Source organism: Drosophila persimilis, unplaced genomic scaffold (assembly GCF_003286085.1).
Source record: "Drosophila persimilis strain 14011-0111.01,24,50 unplaced genomic scaffold, DperRS2 tig00000700-arrow-arrow-pilon, whole genome shotgun sequence".
NCBI lineage: Eukaryota > Metazoa > Arthropoda > Insecta > Diptera > Drosophilidae > Drosophila > Drosophila persimilis.
This window is the reverse complement of record NW_020825340.1, coordinates 1040702-1058551: the sequence shown is the minus strand read 5'-3', so window position 1 is coordinate 1058551 and position 17850 is coordinate 1040702. Positions and strand designations below refer to the sequence as shown.

At 48.8% G+C, this 17850-nt stretch overlaps 1 protein-coding gene across 1 annotated transcript; it reads right to left on the bottom strand.

Annotated features, from left to right (window-relative positions):
- Nucleotides 1-632: 632 nt before the first annotated feature.
- LOC6602773 (homeobox protein prospero) lies at nucleotides 633-16151 on the bottom strand. Its single transcript, XM_026992145.1, has 11 exons — nucleotides 15307-16151; nucleotides 14669-14933; nucleotides 14282-14545; nucleotides 13943-14180; nucleotides 12856-13856; nucleotides 11876-12785; nucleotides 3999-4407; nucleotides 3576-3743; nucleotides 2703-2864; nucleotides 2538-2575; nucleotides 633-1235 (listed from the first exon to the last, which is right to left on the bottom strand). The coding sequence occupies exons 1-11, from the start codon at nucleotides 15589-15591 to the stop codon at nucleotides 653-655; spliced, it is 4323 nt and encodes a 1440-aa protein (XP_026847946.1). The 5' UTR covers nucleotides 15592-16151; the 3' UTR covers nucleotides 633-652.
- Nucleotides 16152-17850: the final 1699 nt, after the last annotated feature.

The window sequence follows — 17850 nt, the reverse complement described above, 5'->3', positions numbered from 1 at the left end:
CTGCCGCATGCTGCGAGTGGTAATCATTAGGTCATAGTACATATAATACAAAATACAAGGAAGTTAAACCAGGAAAAACTCTCTAACTTAGACTAAAACTTAGGCAACAAAATTAACAATAAGAAGTTGGTATCTATGTACTTCAATATCTGTTTAGGAGTATAAATCTATTATAATATATAGGTAAATATGTATTAAAAAAAAATATATGTATATATATATAGATTTGTAAGGTATATATTCCACTAATCGCACAGGTTTCTGTTTCTATATTTGTGCTTATAATCGTCTCGTTTAACTGGAGGCCAAGATTGGAAGTCAAAAACTAAGCCAGAATATCGATCTTAGTTTATATTGAAGCAAAGGATATACATGCTACATATATATGGTTAATATTCAAGTATATTTCGGTGTATCCAAACTGCATTTCTAACTGCACTTCCAGATCGTTTTCCATTTATAAAACCCAACTATGGTAAGAATCAAGAATCATCATCGTCATTCACTAATTATTATATGTATATTGTATAAGGTTTCTTTATGTTTGGAGCTGTTTAATCTTAAGACTTGCTTGCGTCGGCAAAATAATTTTTTTTTTGGGGGGCGGGGAGATATTCGGGGCGATCGGAGTCCGAAGAAACTGGTATCTAAATCAGACTATAGTTACGGTTGGGCTTGTCATCTTGTTGCTGTTGTACAACGGCTGATAGTGTGCACTCGCCCCGTGGTGTCCGTTGCTGGTCTTCATTTTGGCGCTCTGGCAGCTGCCATTCGGATACCGCATCTTTACCCCGTTCTGTGCATGGAGATGGCTCTGCGCGGCAACGGATCCGGGCAACGATAGCGATGACTTGCTGCTGCCATTCTGCAGGGGCAACGGATCCCCGATCAGCGTTATTCGAACGGGCTTGTAGGTGTTGGCATTGCGGGTGGCCGCCTCCGCCGTGTCCCAACCGATGGAAGCGCGTCGCGGCGTGCCCGGATAAGAGGCAGCTGCAGCCAGCTGCTGGTTGTAGTTGGTCAGCGTCGTGGAGATGATGGTGTGGCGGCGGGTCTGGCTCAGGGTCGGACACTGGCTAGTGCCGGCGCCCGTGGCCGTGGGCGCGGACGTGGGCTGCTCCTTCTCCTGGTGGTGGTTCTGGTGATGGCGAATGATGGTGGTGGCGGCCAGCGTGGAGTCGTGCAAGTGGAGCATCGGAAAGTGTGTGGTATAACTGGTATATTCGGGCTTACTTCTGCGAACAGAGAGGGCAGGATTAGTGTGCTGTTTCCACATGATACGTTGGTTTTATTGAAGGAAATTCTTTGTTTTGGATATGCCACAAGAGCTGTCTACGGAACGAAGAGAAGAGTGGATGCCAGTCGGAAATGTGTTGGAGTTGGACTTGCGAGAATGTCTTCAATCTGCTTTGGAATGCCTTGAGTGGCTGAAACTCCCCAGGTTCTTCATTCATGATTGATCTGGTACTTCCGACTGCCATCCCTCCTCGTCTCTTCGAAGTTTTTGGTTAGTTGCTGGTTTGCTTTACCTTGGGACTCTATTTAATTGCCGCATGCAATTACAATTTTTCACAAACAGTGTTAAATTTTCAGTGACAATTAGTAACGATTGCTTAGAACACTAGCTAGGGGCTATCTTTTGTGTATACTTTTCGTATATCTATCTTAGATCTTAGATTAAAGCTTAGATTTCACTTCTTAGTTTTTCTCTTAGTTAGGGTTTGATTAGTTAATGCTTTGGATGATTAGATCAAGTGCATGAATTACAATTGTCCAGACAGTTGTAGCTTAGGTGTAGGATACATAACAGATTGATGGCACTGAGCACAATGATGGCTAGTATGAAATCACAAAATAATACCTGTGGCTCCCCAAATTGTAGTCTATATATATATATTTATTGCGGTTGAGATAGAGTGTGGAAAGTGGTTAGATATGTAAGTGTTTTTTGTTTTTGTTTTGGGGGGGGTGTGTGTATTCCATGGGAGGCATTACAAAAGAGAGAGAGAGAGAGAGAGAGATGCACATTGGTTAATCATGGGGTAAGGCTTTGCGAATAGGGTCTAAAGTGGGTCTATTGTTAGTTAATTGCAAAATGGAAAATTCCACCTCCTGCTGCTGTTGCAGCTTCGGCTTTGGCTACTGCTGGCTGAATCCAGTCTAATTAGACTGCTCCAATTGCAATTTGTTGCCATTAACGTCAACAGCCGGCAGCCGGAAAGTGGCCAAACTGATTTGCATGCCACCAACGGACCATGAAGCTGAAGCTGAAGCCGAAGCCGAAACCGAGACTCCAAGCCACCATTAAAGCAGCAGCAGCCTGCAGACAGCAGCAGCCGGCATCGTTTTGTATTAGTTTTGTTAAGCTGCGGCCCCTGCCCCAGCTGCGGCTTTTGTGGTCTGATGAAAGGCCCCAAATATGACGAAAAAAATTACAAAAATACCAAAATATACAACCGAAAATTGAAAATTGAAAATGGGAAATTCAAAAGATACAAAGATAGAAAGATAGAAAACATGAATTGTCTTGGGCCTACCTGGACAAACCCTCCGCACCAATGGCAAGTGGTCGTGTCTGTGAAAGTGGAATCGGAATTGAAATAGAAATATTCGACAGCTTTCGGTTAGTCAATTGTTTTTGTTGTGCAACACACATATCATTGTTAGGTATCTATAAGTACATGGAGGGGAGATCTGCTTACCCGCTCCGTCTGGGTGGCCATGCTGATGAGCTCCTTGCTGGCATCGCCGCCGTAGCCGCAGCCGCTGCCAGTGCCGCCGGCCTGTTGCCTCTTCTCGGCCTCCAGTTGCTCGATGAGATCGCGCTGCAGGCGTATAGTGCGATCACGATCATCGACTTGACCCTGCCACACATTAGACAACAGGCAGAGAGGAATATAAAGAGAGAGAGAGAGAGGGAGAGAGATACGTAAATGTCAGTTCGGTCTTGTGGAGCGAGGCATAAAAGGTCACTAGCAGATACAAGATATTGTATTTATAACTAAGCCAGAGAGTGTGTAAAAATCATATCTATACGAGTATAAATTGCTAGGCATATCTTGGCTTCTTTTTTGGACAGTCATGCTTTGATTGTTCCATTGTTTTGTGTGTGTATTACTTATGTACTGCATATGTACATATGTATGCCACAGTCAGTCAATCAAAGCATGTCTATCAATCACAACAACAGCTAAAGACAACTCCGTAAACTTTCAACTGAATGACTGTACTATGTCTCCGAGTGTGTTCTGAGTTTCAAAATCAAGGTGCAGAATAGCATATAGGTAGGTACATACATCTATATAGTATATAAGATAATAGATTTACAAATAAGCAAAGAGATAGTAGTATATTAGGTATTCCTTCTGGATTTTTCATAGTATGTATTTTACATGCCACATGGAGGATAGATAGTTTCCATGTATCTAATAAACATTAAAGAACAACAGCAATAGAGAATACAATACAATAGTATGAGAGTGTCCTGCTTTCGAATCGATTTGGTTTGGTATTGTTTGGTTTTGTGGCGGTCCAGAGCTTATCGGGCGAACGAAATGCAAAAAACGTGCAAATACCTGAAGGTAAACCACCTGTCTACGTAGATCCGATAGTTCCTGCAAGGGATCCTCCGTCGTGGACGAGGTCAAACTGGCCAGATCGATGTCATTCAGCTGCTTGCTGTCCAGTCCGCAGGCGGCAAACAATTGTAGATTGTCGTTCTCGAATGGATTGAGGGTTTCCGTCTGCAAAAGAAATGTCCAACAGGGTCACTGAAGTATTCCGCATACCATTATAGGGCTGCCTAAAAAAGTCTCCGAACGAAATGAAAATAAAAACGTACCCCTTTCAAATCAAACTCAGTGTCCTAAGAATTGTGCAAGTGATTGGAGTGTTTTGTGGTTGATTGTTGGGAATGGATTGGTGCCATGGATGAAATGGAAACGAAATCATAAACAGCTCTACAAGGAAATTGATGCACTGCCCTGCCCTGCACTCACCTCCTGAAGGATGCGCCGCAGTCGCAGCAGCTGCTTCTTGAACTGCAGCACATCCTGGATCATGGCATTCCGGAAGGACTTGTCATACAACATCAGGTCGTCCGATGAGCTGTGCAGCTCGCCGCTTCCCAGCCCGCGCACTCGTCGTAGGCCACCCGAGGCGGTGCCACCTGGCTGCTGCTGCTGCTGCTGCTGCTGCCTCTGCGGCTGGCGCTGGCGCGGCAGACTGGACGTGGACGAGGCCGTCGAGGCGCGTGAATTAGCCGTGCTCCGCTTGCGCTGGACCGCTGCTGCAGCTCCTCCGCTGTGGGTGGACCTCAGGCTGTTGTCCGAATCGTGGCCCGTCAGCTGCTGGTCCTGGAGCCTGGAGCGGTTGAGCAGCCGTGTGGCACGGGCGGGCAGTTGGGCGCTGCAAAGATGAACAGGCATAGGTAAGGGATGAGTAAGATGGGTAAGTCCTTGATTTGAGAGGCTAGGGAGTGGTGCTCCTGAGTCATGCCACCACCTGAGGTACGTTTCGTTCGCCTGCGGCGCACTGCTTGCCACAAACGAGGCCGCACAGTGATAATGGTGATGACGATGCTGGTGGCTCTTGATGGCCATGGGTGAGGTTTTTCGGGCTGGTCTGCCCTGCGGCCCCGAGAGGAATACATTCTCCGATGTCTTCAGATCGGTGCGGACGCGTCGCACTCCCTGGGGCGATGATTTGCTGGCCTTATTATCCGTAGTATCCGCCACCTCGGACATACTCGTATTCCACAAATCGAATTTCTGTTTCTAGCTGGCATTCAGGGCCTTCATCATGTTCTCCTGTGCTGTGTTGTGTTGTGTTTGTTCTGCGGCAAATGACACAATCGGGTCATGCGCAGACCGGCCCCCAACAGCTGTCTGTGGAGACTTTGTCGAGTTATGGTTACTACACCACCCCTGGAGGTGACCGGGGACTGGGGTTGGGTGTTGGCTCACTCATTTAATTATTTAGCGCAGTGCCAATTAACGTGGCCGCAATGAAAGTGAATGCCATTGATTAGGGCCCAGTTGCAGTGGCACGGCACCTGGCAGTACTGGCAGTTGTCAATGGCCCATTAAGATACCTCTGGCTTGGGGCACGACATGAATGCTGCTGGAAATAAATCCACACAAGAGAGCTCCCTCTGCAGCTCTCCAGCTCCACAGCTCTGGTGGTGGATAGTGAAAGTCTCGAGGCGGCAACTGTTGCGTGCTGCAGCGGCACTTGGAGATGGATGATGGTGGCTGCTGGTGGCCGATGGACGGGGGAGGAGGGAGGGCTCTCTTACACATGCGCGCGATGTTCAAAAATTTCACGGCATAATTTATACAAACTGTTGAAAAACGTACAGCTATTAATGCCCCCCAAAACGCCATTCATTCAATGGGTTTGTTAGCCCATTCGATTCTCCACGGCTTGAATCATTCACTCCAAAAACCCGACCCAGACCCTGACCAAAGGTTAATGGGCTTTGTCTTAATATTCGTAGTTATAATGATATTTCGGTTGGAGTAGAGTACGATACCTATATCCATATCCAATGCCATTACGAGAATGGAATTAATTCGAGCATCTCACGAATGACTTTCCCAAGAAAAAACCAATTAGAGGAAAGCAAAAGTACTTTGAGGCACAAAAACAAAAACAAAAACTGGAACAGCCATCATTTTGAAACCTTTGGAATTTGCAAACTGTTTTGTTTATTGCATTTTCTAGCTTCAAGATGATCTCCACGAAGTTGTCGGTAAAGCAAATTGAAGTTTTTATAAAGCCAGAGATGAAAGTGCTGAGAGATTCGAGGGAAGAGTCCCCTTCTCTTTTAACAGTGGGGATCCGTTCTTTGGCAAAATTCTCGCATCTAATTAATGGAATTCTCAGCAGACAGGTCTACCGATAGACACGCCGCATCATCGATTCAATTTGGTAATCGATTGAGTTTTGAACTGAAATCGAAGCCCTGGCTAGTCCGTCAGTAGACCTTAGATTAAACTGATTAAATATCAATAAAACTCGAACATTACTCTCCGAATTTCGTAACCCAACGGGGGAGCATGCATTGGAGCTGCACTTCGCTGTGGTTTCGGTTTCGGTTTCGGTTTCGGTTTTTGTTCAATTTTGTTGTACAAGTAACCCAAGCAAAAAGTTCAAATGGATTCACTCGTGGGTTTCCAAACAAAAAGCAATTATAGTTTACATTATGTCCAAACCATAAACACACCAAAAAAATACAAATGCACTTTCCCAAAGAGCCCGAAAACACACACACACACACACACACATAGAGAAATATCCCACATTGTTGTTTTGGTTTAGTTTTCGCACGCCAACTTTATGCTGTTTGTACAATGAATACAGTGAATAGTGAAAAGTGAATACTATGAATATGAATGCATGAATATAATCAAGCACGAGGCGATCCACACCGAAGTCAAAACAATGCGAGTAGAGTACTTTGCACAACTCAATCCAATCCCCACTTCATGCATTCATTCACAGCCCCCTCCTCTGGGCCGGATGGATATTTCGTACACTCTGAAGAAAAAACCAATTGTCGGACGACAAAATGCTCGTCATTGCAACAGCAGTTGTTGCACCGCGGAGGTAGCAGCCACAATGAAACACACAGGGGGGGCTATAGCCGAAGGGGGTATTCTCGGTGCAAATGTGGTCTTTATGGGATTCCCTATGACATGCAAAGGGGTAGAGTAGGGTACAAAATATGTACTTTGATCTTTTGTTCAGGGAAAGATCTTCAACAATAAGATCTTTTGGGCATAACCGTTTCGAGCAAAAAGTTCTCGAATGTTTCTTGTTCTCTTGAGTTCTGGTCTTGCCTTGTCACCGATCTTCAGTGGACACCCCTTTGTCTACGCACCTGCTGCTGCCCTGCACCTGTGTGGTGCAGGTGTGTGTGTCTCATTTTGTGACGACTCCACACGCGCCACTGACAACAACGGCAACTGTCGCTAACTTGGCCAACTCCGCGGCGGCTGCAACTGTTAACCGCCAACCAACAGGTAACAACAGCCTACTGGCATCGGCCAACAATGACAAGCAATCACAATCACAATCATGCGGCAATCAGTGGAGCATGGGGCACTGGCAGGGGCAGGAGGATCGGCAGAGGCGTTGACATGCACTCGAACTCGAACTCGAACTTCCACTTCCTAACGGCACTTATCAATTTGTGCGACAAAACGTCATATTTCATAGAGGGAGAGTCAAAGGCGGAGATGGAGATGGAGATACAGATGGAGAGGGAGATGGAGATGACGATGGCGATCGAGTGGTAGTGGAAGTGGGATACAAAGGTATTCAGGGGAGGAGTCGTAGACCTTTAAGACATATACCCGTAGTCGTACTCGTACTCGCAGTGCTACTTGCTTATGAAGAGGAAATGGAAATGGAAAGGCAGCTTCATTAGAGCGAAATGCAGGATGGGGAATGGGGAATGGGGAACGGGGGATGGTGGTAGAGCACGTAACGCCAGTAATGGTAATGGCCATAAAAAATAAAGAAATAACCAACATTCTCACACACGGACACACACAGAGCAGAGAGTCAGTCTTGAGATGGGAATGAATCCGGTGTGTATCTGTGGCATGCCAGAGCGCAGTTCCTCCTCTGATGATCAACGATGGCTGTGTCCGCTCTGTCTCTGGATGGATGGGATACATGTATGGGGAGTAGCGTGGGGAAGACGGACAGACCGACAGCCCGCCAGACAGCCAGACAGGTAGATAGGTAGGTAGGTAGCTGCAGCAGCAGCTATCCGTATCTCTGTATTTGCACTCGATGGGTATGTGTGGTATGTATCTCTTTGGCCTGGTGTTTGTGTGGCAAACGTTCTGTTGAATTATGCATGCCAGAAGATGGTATGGGAACCGAATCCGTAGGCCAAACCTGAACGCGCCGCAAAATGCAACTGAACTTGAAGTGGCTTCCAAAGCCATAAAAGGGGGCACCTCCAAGCACCCCAAATGGATTCCCCGACTCTTTTTTGTTCGTGTGTGTGCCTGTGTATGTGTGTGTGTGATATCTGTAATTGTTACGTTTATGGCATCAAATTCCAAAAGATTTTCCAAACGTTGCCTCTGCATTTGCATGTGACACACTTTCCAGAGGCATTCATTGTGTGCCCCACAGCTACTACAGTTACCGCTGAACCCCTGCCCCCTGCCGACGGGTTGCATATCAAATTACGCAACGCTTAGAGCGGAAATCATCACCCACTTTGGCTACCACTTGCCGTGGGTATGAGTATGAGTATCTCCCCTACCTTTTACTCACTTGAGAGCCAGAGCCAGAGTCAGAGTCCGAATCGCAGTCGCAGTCCCAGTCTAAACGGAATTGTTTTCTTTTATGGATGGATTGGCTGTTCCATTGACACTTGTGCCCGCGGCTTGTCTTTTGTTATAAACGTTGAAACGTCGGCTGCGGCGGTGGCAGTGGCGTTGGACCGCCTATCTGTGGCATGGAAGAGGCAGCAGTGCGTATCGTTGGAGGCGACGACGACGATGATGCCCGAATACCCGAATGCGAAACCGCCTGCTCTGCGGTCACTGGCTCTTGTTTTGGGGCTTTGTTATGTCTCTCCCTCTCCCTCTCTCCCTCTGTCTCTTTTTTGGTTATTAACAACGCAATTAATGTTGGGGCTCCCACGCGCTCCGCACAACGATTCTTGCACAATTTGTACCCACAATCGGATCGGATCAGATTGATTGAACAGAGCACAATCTGGTGTACCCCGCATAGGGATGGTGCTTGCGACTGGGTCTCACAAAAGTACGAGTATGACTTATTATTCTTCAGAGACTTCAGAGACTGAGCCCTCAACGAAACGTACCGAATCGTTTTGAACCGAAGTGAACCGAACGCTTTGAGATCTTGTTTAATACTGAAGTTGGTATCGAAGTGGAAGTTGGAGCCAGCGTCGAGCTAATGGAATGGTGTGTGCTGTGTGGTAGTGGAGTGATACGAAAGAGCGTTGGAGCCACAGTGGTACCAAGTGGAAAAGCCCAGACAAAATATTTGTTCGTCATAGAGATGGGCACAGGTGTCCTCTTTTGCAGGGATTCCGATATTACTGGTAAAAGCCCTTAAATATTTCTGCTTTCACATAAAGAAAATCAGGGTCGTCATCGCCTTCCGATAGTTTACTCACATCGGCGCGATCTAGCCAAGCTAGTGAGCCGGGGGTTGGCGCACAACCGAAGCGAATGTGCAGGGAGCTTGCCCCCTAGTCATTCATTTATATACAATATTAATGTATGTAAATAAGAGATATAATGAAATTTTTGTAGGATAGTTAAATCTTCTGAGATCAATCAATCTATTGATCAAACTATTGATATTCCAGCTAAGCCGAAAGATTACTTTCTTGGTTGGATTCTCATAATTTTCGTAGCTCCTTAAACTATCAAAAATGTACATAATTTTGTGCTTTGGGGAGGTAGCTAGTGGTAGAACGGGAGAGAGAGTGTGATTGGAGCGTTCTCTGTGAGTACATTCGAAATATTTACACACAAATACCTGATGCCATCCCACTGTGCTTTGGTTGCTGTTGTTACCAATGTTTCGTTGCCACCACGTTCCACCAGCCAACAGGCAACAGCCAACAGCCAACAGTCGAGAGATAAACCAAGCAGTGCAAGAATGTGGCAAGTGGGGGTCGGTCTGGTTCTACCTCTGGTCTCCGCTCCGTTAGAAAAGAAAGCTCTCCTGGGCGGACGAGCAGACAATGCCATCAACAAGCTCTATGGCCACAATATTTATGCTTCTGCATTCCGGCCGCAGAGATGGCGATCACAATGGAACTTTATTCTTTTTGTTGCTGTTGGCTTTTGCCTCCACTGCACTTTGTGGAGCGTCTGAGAGTCGAGAGTCGAGAGCCGATAATGGGCGATTGAGTCTGCTGGGGCGATGGCTTACTCAGCAGTTTCCGAGCGGGTCGAGCGAGTGACTCACGGCTCCATAGTCTCAAGGTTAAGCCACAAGTGTGGGGGTCGGTTTCTACTCTCATATGGTTTTGCATATGGCTGGTGGCTGCTGGATTATCGAGTGGCGGCTGCGTTGAATGATTGTCCGCAGCTGTTTTCGGAGCCTTAGGTTGTGGATGGCTAGTGAGAGGACGCAGTGGCAAGGAAAGTCATGTGGCAAGTGGCAAGGAAAGCCAATGTCCCGACGCATGAGCAGGTAAGACAACAACTAAGAAAGCAAAAAAAAACCTGAGAAGGCCAGCGGCATTTTGCAGTTATTTGGCTCTTGGCTGGGAAAACAGGTTCATGCGAGTACGGGTATCCCTCCCCCTACCCCCCCGCACCCCTTCCCCATCTGCCAGACAATTGATTTTTCCTTCCAGTGCACATGGCAATAGCATGGCGGGGCGCAATAAAGTTTTTCCAACTTTTGGGCTGGAGAGCCAGAAACGACTCTCCGTCGATGGTTGTCGTGGATGTCGTGCCGTTGCCGGTTGCAGTTGTTGCTGTTGTTGCCGCTGTTGCCGTTGTTGCCATTGCCATGACAAAAGAATGCGGCACTCGCCATCAAGTCTCAGGCCAAAGTCAAAATGTTATCTTAACTACGACCACGATTTGGCCAGGCCCAGACCGAGACCGGAGCGAGGTCCCCTGCAGAGAGAAAGAGGGATCCAATCCAAAGACAATTGCCGCAAAATGCCAAGTGCCGTTGCCTTTGGTTTCGGTCTTGGCTTAGACGTTGGCTTTGGCTTTCCAGCCAGCCAGCCAGCCCCCAGAATGCACACAGGGCCCACACAGAGTTTGTGGTGGCATGAATGTCCAACCGTCTGTACCCCTCTCTCTCCGGCGAATGGCAGTGGGAATGGAATAAATCGAATGGAGTAACCTTTTGGGAACTCTTCAGCAAACACAAAAAAATACTCACTGCCTGCAATCATTGGGTTTTTATTTCAGCTCCAACCTGTCCCACTGATGTCTGTCTAATTTTGGGCTAATTTCAATTTCCATTTCCCCCTTTCCACCTTTTGCTTGCACAAGGGCGTGCCCCTTTGGGTTGGGGTTGGGGCATGGCGATGCCTAAGCTCTGAGTTGGCGAAAATCAAATTGCATTCGATTAACCCGAGGGTGCCTCAAGAGGCAAGCAAATACGCGCTGCTGTTGATGTTTACTTTGGAAGTTAATTAATTAAAGAATATTCCTAGCTCTGGCAGCGAAAATTAACACTAGAAAGATTAAAGGGCTTGACTGAGCAGGCGGAAATTAATGAAATTACAACTGAAATTACTAAGAATTGCCTTTGCAGATCAACAAAAGCAGGAACTATTTTAGGTAATCTCTTAATTGTATATATGTAGATGGTTCGTTTCATATCCCTGTATTAATTTTAGCACTTGAAAAGTAAAAAGTAAAATATCTCGCAAGCGTTTCTAGGGTTAATCTTTTGCCGGCCGGCAGATATCTGGCAGCCAAAGATAGAAAGAGGAAGATGGAAGGCACCGCACAGAGAGAGATGGGTAGAGAAAGAGAGAGAGAAGGGGCATCGGCTGCTGATTGATTTGCTGCTCGTAGCACAGCGCCATGCAACATCAAGTGGGGTAAAAGGGGTAAGAGGAGGAGGCCTGCCACAGAGAGTGCACTTAATAATAATCCCGGACGGACGGACGGACCGACGGACAGTCGTTGGCCGCCTGCCAAGTGCCGGCGCACAGAGGCAATAAAACCAAATCAGAGGCGAAAACTCAAAGAGCACCGCATCGCTCCACCAAGTGAATGGAAGCCGATTCCATTAGCCACAGTTACGTTACAGCTACAGGGAGTGGGGATGCAGCTGCAGCTGCAGCTGATTGGGGGAGTTGGGGGTCGGACTGTAGAACGGACTGTAGACTCACCTGATGCGCTCCCGGGCGCCACCACGCTGCCGCCTGCCGCGCAGCAGAGAGTTGAGCTCCTTCATCACATCGCTGCCATTGCGCTCCATCTCGGAGAGAAGTTCGGCCTCAGCCTCCGCCTGGGCAGGGTCCATCTCTGCCCCAATCCGGTGAAGATCGGAGCCACTGCGACTGCGCCCAGACACAGGGGCCATGTGGTCGATCGAGTCGACGCTGCTGTTCATGTCAAAGTCCATCATCAGATCGTCGGAGCAGATGGACTCGCAGGGCGACAGGGTGTCGAGGGACTCGGCGCGATCGAGGACCGCCTGGCGCACGGCCATCGGGGTGCGGAGACTCAGCTCGATGGCCTGCTGGAGGGCCGTGCGGGCCTTCGACTGGCTCTTCAGCGAGCGGAGTGATCCGGTGTGCGTTTCCATCAGGGTGGGCGTGTCGGTGGCCACCTCGTGGGCCTCGCTGTTGCACAGCAGCGCCGGCTGGTCGGCGATCTCGTCGTCGATCAGGTTGCCGCAGTCCGATCCCAGCGAGAGCGAGTGGGAGGCATGGGTGGGCGTGCCCGGGGAGACAGGACTGCCCGGATCCAGCTCCAGCTCGAGCAGCGGCGCGATGTCGTCAATGTCAATGTCTATGTCCTTCTGCTGGCGCTCCTCGTTGAGCTTGTGCTTGTGCTTCTTGAGTTTGCCGCCCGCCTCCTCCGAATCCTCGGTGCTGCTCACGAGGCTGTCCGTGGGCGAGGTCTCATCGTCCAGCAAGAGGCAGGTGCTGCTGGCCAGCGCCAGCTCTGCAAACTTGGACTCGTTGAGCGCGTTGTTGAAGGACCGAGGACGTGGAGATGCCTCCCGATTGTCCACGAGGTGGATGTTGAGCATCGGTTCCTGGCCGGGCTTTGGTGGAGTCTCCGTCATCGAAGCTGGGAAGAAGTTAGAGGATAGCAATTAGAGAGGCAATTCCATGGCAAAAGACCTCTTGAATCCACTTACAAATTGTGCTAAATGGCATGTCCGTGTTGATGAGACTGATCTCGTCTAGTCCCAGGGACATATCCTCATCCCTTTCATTGTTTGCCCCATTTTCTGGGGCCTGCGACTGCGATTGGGTATCGCTGATGCTCATGCTGCTGCAGTCCATGGCGGCCAGGGATTCCCCAGCCAAGGACTGGCAGCGCCACGAACTGGAGACGGAGGAATGGCTCTGCTGTTTGGCACTCTTCTCGGATGTGGACGAGTCCAGGTAGAGCTTCTCTTCGTCCACGCTCTCGCTCTCGTCAGAGCCACTGGGCTTGGCCTTCCCCTCCGCCTGCTGGCTGCCGGAGGCAGACTGATCTCCAGCTTGAGGCGTCTCCTGCCTCCGTTCGTAGCTCTCACGGCTGAGCACCGTATTGGAGCGCACCAATCCGAGCAGTGGCAGGGGTATGGCCTGACTGCCGTCCGTGGGAAGTTTGGGCAGGGCCAGTGGCTCCACAAAGGAGTTCGATTCGCTGGATGGCGGATCGTCCACATCCTTCACCTCGAACGTGTGCCGTCCGCTCATCACCATCTGCAGATTCCGTGGCCGACTGCGACTCCGCTTGGATCCCACGGAACTGCCAGAGCTTCCCGAGTCCAAGGCCATGTCCAGGCTGGCGATGCCCGAGTCGGCGCTGATCTCTCGACTGCCAGAGAAGCCGCGACGCGTCGAGTTGTTGGTCAACTGCTTGACGCTCTTCTGGTCGAGGTGTCGCTGATCGGAGCGATGATGGTGCGTCTGTGTGGGCTGGACATGCACCGAGGTCAGGGGATGCTGTCGAGAGCTGGTGGAGATGTCCTTGGCCCTGGCCCCCGTGGCGTGGGCGGGCACTGGCGACTGCACACTGCTGCTGGGTGTGGTGGGCGTGGTGGCCGTCAGGCTGATGGCCACCGGATACTCCGGCCGTGGCAGGCTCACCGTCTGCAGGGTGAACTTTGCGAAGCTCGCGGGCGTGAGCCGTGGCGTGGGTCGTACACTGGAAGGGGCAGCAAAATCTTGTATTAATACAATGTATCGTATCGAGTGGGGACATCCCTCCCACTGGTGATCCCTCCCACTCACATGACATTCGCGTGCATGCTGGCCAAATTGTTGTAGTTGTAACGCTGCTGTCCGCCACGGGCTGTTGGGGCAGCAGCCGTGGTTTCATCCGCAATCTCTCCAAAGAACTGCCGCCTCTGGTACTCGATGGTCGTGTTCTGGTTGAGATTGAATGTGAGCGTCTTGGGCTGTGCTATTTTCGGCTGCTCCCCATCTCCGCTGCTGCGTCCCGCATGTGCGCTCTTGGAGCGACGTTTCACTATTGGGAAGGTAGGACGGCAGGACGGCAGGAAGATACGAAGGAGATCTTAAGGTCTGTTCTGTTCTTTTATGGGGAGAACGATTCTATGGTTTACTTACAATTGCTCACCAGCCCAGTGCTGGTGCCTGCTACTCCTCCTCCACCGCCACCGCAGTGGTTGTTGTTGTTCTGGGTATTCTGTGCGGCCGTCTCCGATTCGGACTCTTCACTGGGGCCACCGTACAGACCCGTGGAAGCGGGCCGGGGCAGGGCTCCGCGATAGCCAAAGCGTTTGCCAGCCGCACCTGCTGCCGCGACTCCGGCAGTCGAAGATTTTGGTGCGGCGGCGGCACCCACCTTCTCAAAGTGAATGGGAGTAGTAGCTGTTGGATGGGGATGTGGATGTGGATGACAGTTATTGGTATTGTTGTTGCTTTTGTTGGTCAGTTGGCATGTCAGCATGTCGTTGTTAAATTGTGGCCAAATTAAAAAGCCATAACACTTACCAGCATTGCCATTGTCGTCCTTTGTGTCTGTCATTGGTGTGGAGGTAGTGTGGGATTCCAGGAGTTTCTTGAACTTCTTGGGCGTACCATTGAGCTTCTTGCGAAAGCCGAAGGACATGGCTGTGCCTTTGGTATGCAGTGGCTGCTGCTCCTGGGACGAGTCCCAGTTATTGCCATTGCCATTTCCATTTCCATTCACATTTCCATTTCCATTTAGGTTACGTCGATTGGACTTGCTGCCATGCTTCTTGCTCTCCGCCTGGCCCTATCATTGCACAGAGAAAGGGAGAGAGAGAGAGAAAACCGATTAAAATGAAAGCGGCAGCGGATTTGCAAATCGGGTCAACACACAGATGCCACAGATGGATGGAGTGCACTCCACACCAAGCCATAAGCCACGAGCCACAAGCCACAGAGACACAAAGGACACGGAAGACAATACAGAACAAAAAAGCTGTGATTGTGGGTTGTCGGTTGTGGGCGGGCTCTAACTACGTGGGCCAGACATGACTCATACAGGAACTATAGATATACTATATAACTATCTACAAGATACATTTGCTGTATCCAACGGCACTCGACGGCACTCGACGGCACTCGACGAACGGTATGCAAAACGGGGTCTCGTCTATCTTTACCATGATGACTGCCTCGACTTCTGCGTCTACTGCTGCGTCCTCCTCCTCCTCCTCCTCCTCAGCTTCAGCCTCAAGCTCAGATTCTGCTGTGTCTCGAATGCTCTGCGTATCTGTATCTGTGTCCTTTGTATCTTCCGAGTGCTGCAATCCCTTATCATCGATGGTGGGTGACTGCTGCTTCTGCTTCTGCTGCTGCTGCTGCTGCTGCTGCTGCTTCTCGTATCCCTCCCCGTGTCCGTGTTGTGCGGCTAATGTGACGACGACGGGGTTGTCGCATTCATCCATGTTGTCGGCAGGCGGCAGGGGCACTCGCTGTTTCGGCGAGCCTCCTCCTCCTGCTGCTGGCTAGCACTCGACTGATCCTCCGTCTGGATGTTGGCCCCGAATCCTCTTCTACTGCTATGCAATGGAGGGCCAGCAATGTACATCGCACCGAAATTACGCCATTTATAATTGCACTACACTACACTCACAGGTTCTTTCTCTCCTCTCCTCTCCTCTCGCACACAGATACACACTCTCAGTGAGCCCGTACGTACGTACACACGTATGTACGCCCACTCGTACTCGGGAGGGGGTCGGTCGGTCCTTGAAAATGTCAGTCCGTCGATTTGCTGGAAAAATCTTTCAGCACCGAGCAGATTTTTCGCACACTTTTCACGCCTCAGGTTATGCAAACGTTTTTCCGCTTTCTTTTGGCTTTTTCTGTTCTGTTGTTGCACTTTTCGCTGGGTTTCCTCGCGTTTTCCACAGCTTTTCTTGCGGTTCTTTGGGTATTTTTACAGTTTTGCAGAGTTTTTCCTGCTTGGACGATGCTCCGGCGACGATTTTTCACTTGTGAAACTACGGCAAACGGAAAATTGAATGGGAAGCATGCGACACGAGTGGCTCGCTCCGAGAAACGTCCGACTTCCTTGTGGTGGGTCTTGCTCTCTCTCCCTCTCTCTCTCTCCCGCTCTCTCCCGCTCTGGTCAAGCGGGGCAGAAAGAGAGAGCGAGGGAGAGAGAAAGAGTGTCCACTCATGCGCAGAACCACAAAAACAAGTGGCAGGAAAATTCTATGCAACAATTTCGGGGGTTGGTTGCATGCAGCAGCCAACAGCCGATGCACGAACCGTCTTTGGGGCAAAAGGTTTTGAAATAAATTGTTTGATTTTTGAATAATTCAAACTTTGACTTTTGAAATTTGTTTGCTTACAAATTGTTCAAAAAATAGGTTGTTGGGGTTTGTTGTTCATTTAGAAAGTAGCAAATCTTTCAGAAAATTGATTCATTTATGGGATTACAACATTTTACGCTAAAAAACACGATGCAAAAGCTCTTAAAACAGCTGTTAAATGAAAAGTGGCAGAAAGCTTGGGAAGAGAACATTGGTAAGGATATTTCCAAATATTTTAACTTGATTTTCTACTCTTTCATTACATTTATTCTTGTGAAAATCGTGGCTAAACATCTCCATTTCTTGTATAGATTAATCTTTTCTTCTAGCTACCATTTTTAGTATAAATAAATAACATTTAAGCCACTGTGCAATGATCATAGCTTTTTTGATAGCTTTAAAGCTTTTAAGTTGCCGAAGCTTTGAAGCTTAGACGCCAATTATATGGCTAATAAACAGGAACTATTAACTATATTTAATATTGATGTAAGTATGTATATAATTTATATTTATTCTGTCTTCATTATTCATTTCAATCATGAAGGATTTAGCTTTTTCTCCAACATTCATTAAGCTAATTTTTGTAGAGGTATCAAAGATTTGGTTTTGGGATAGCTTTATGGGGATTGATTTCCCTACCGTTGCCTCGTTCTATCGTTGGGAGAGGGAAACACGGAGCATACCTTGGGGGGATTTCTCTGCATGCATCCGAACGCCTAATTGGTTCATGTAAAATGCATATGTGTATAATTAAACCCTAAAGACGCTCATCCCGTTGATTATGGGAGGATTAAGCGTTCCCCTACTAATTTCTTCATGTAAAAAGCATGTGTGAGAACTAATTATCCTTTGGGGACCGGAGGACCGGAGGACTGGAGGACCGGAGGACGCCCATCAGGCAGTTAACGAGGATGTGCAAGTGAATTGCTGAGTGGGTGATGGGGTAGGCACTTCGGATTGGGTAAATCAAGAGTGTAAGACATGATATGTGATGGCACAGACACTTCCCGAGGGAGTAAATGGGTAGGAAGCTATTGTCAAAGGATTATTAACAAGGGGACTCGGGACATGTTTGCCCAACACTTTTGAGGGAAAACTGCAGAGGGGGATCCCAATTTCCAATCAATTTCCCGACACTTTCTCCTCTAAACAATAAATATTGATGCCTCGGGGGAAATCCAAGCGACGAAGTCCGAGATGATGACAACTGCCCAAAGAGGAAGTGATTGGATTGGAACTGTTTACCCACAGCCCACGGATTCCCACTGCGAGGAGGAGGGACACACAGAAATTTCAACAAAAGGATGCAACATTTATTGATAGTTTCCTGGACGCCCCAGCCCCAGCCCCTGCCCCCGCCCCAACCCCAACACCAACTCCAGGCCA

Bases quoted from the DNA above. Each gene is read 5' to 3' on its own strand.
- LOC6602773 (XM_026992145.1), bottom strand. From the start codon at position 15,591: ATGGATGAATGCGACAACCCCGTCGTCGTCACATTAGCCGCACAACAC. The intron at 13,857-13,942 runs GTGAGTGGGAGG...TGCCCCTTCCAG, and splicing joins AGCATGCACGCGAATGTCAT to TGTACGACCCACGCCACGGC. The intron at 12,786-12,855 runs GTAAGTGGATTC...ACTTCTTCCCAG, and splicing joins CATGCCATTTAGCACAATTT to CTTCGATGACGGAGACTCCA.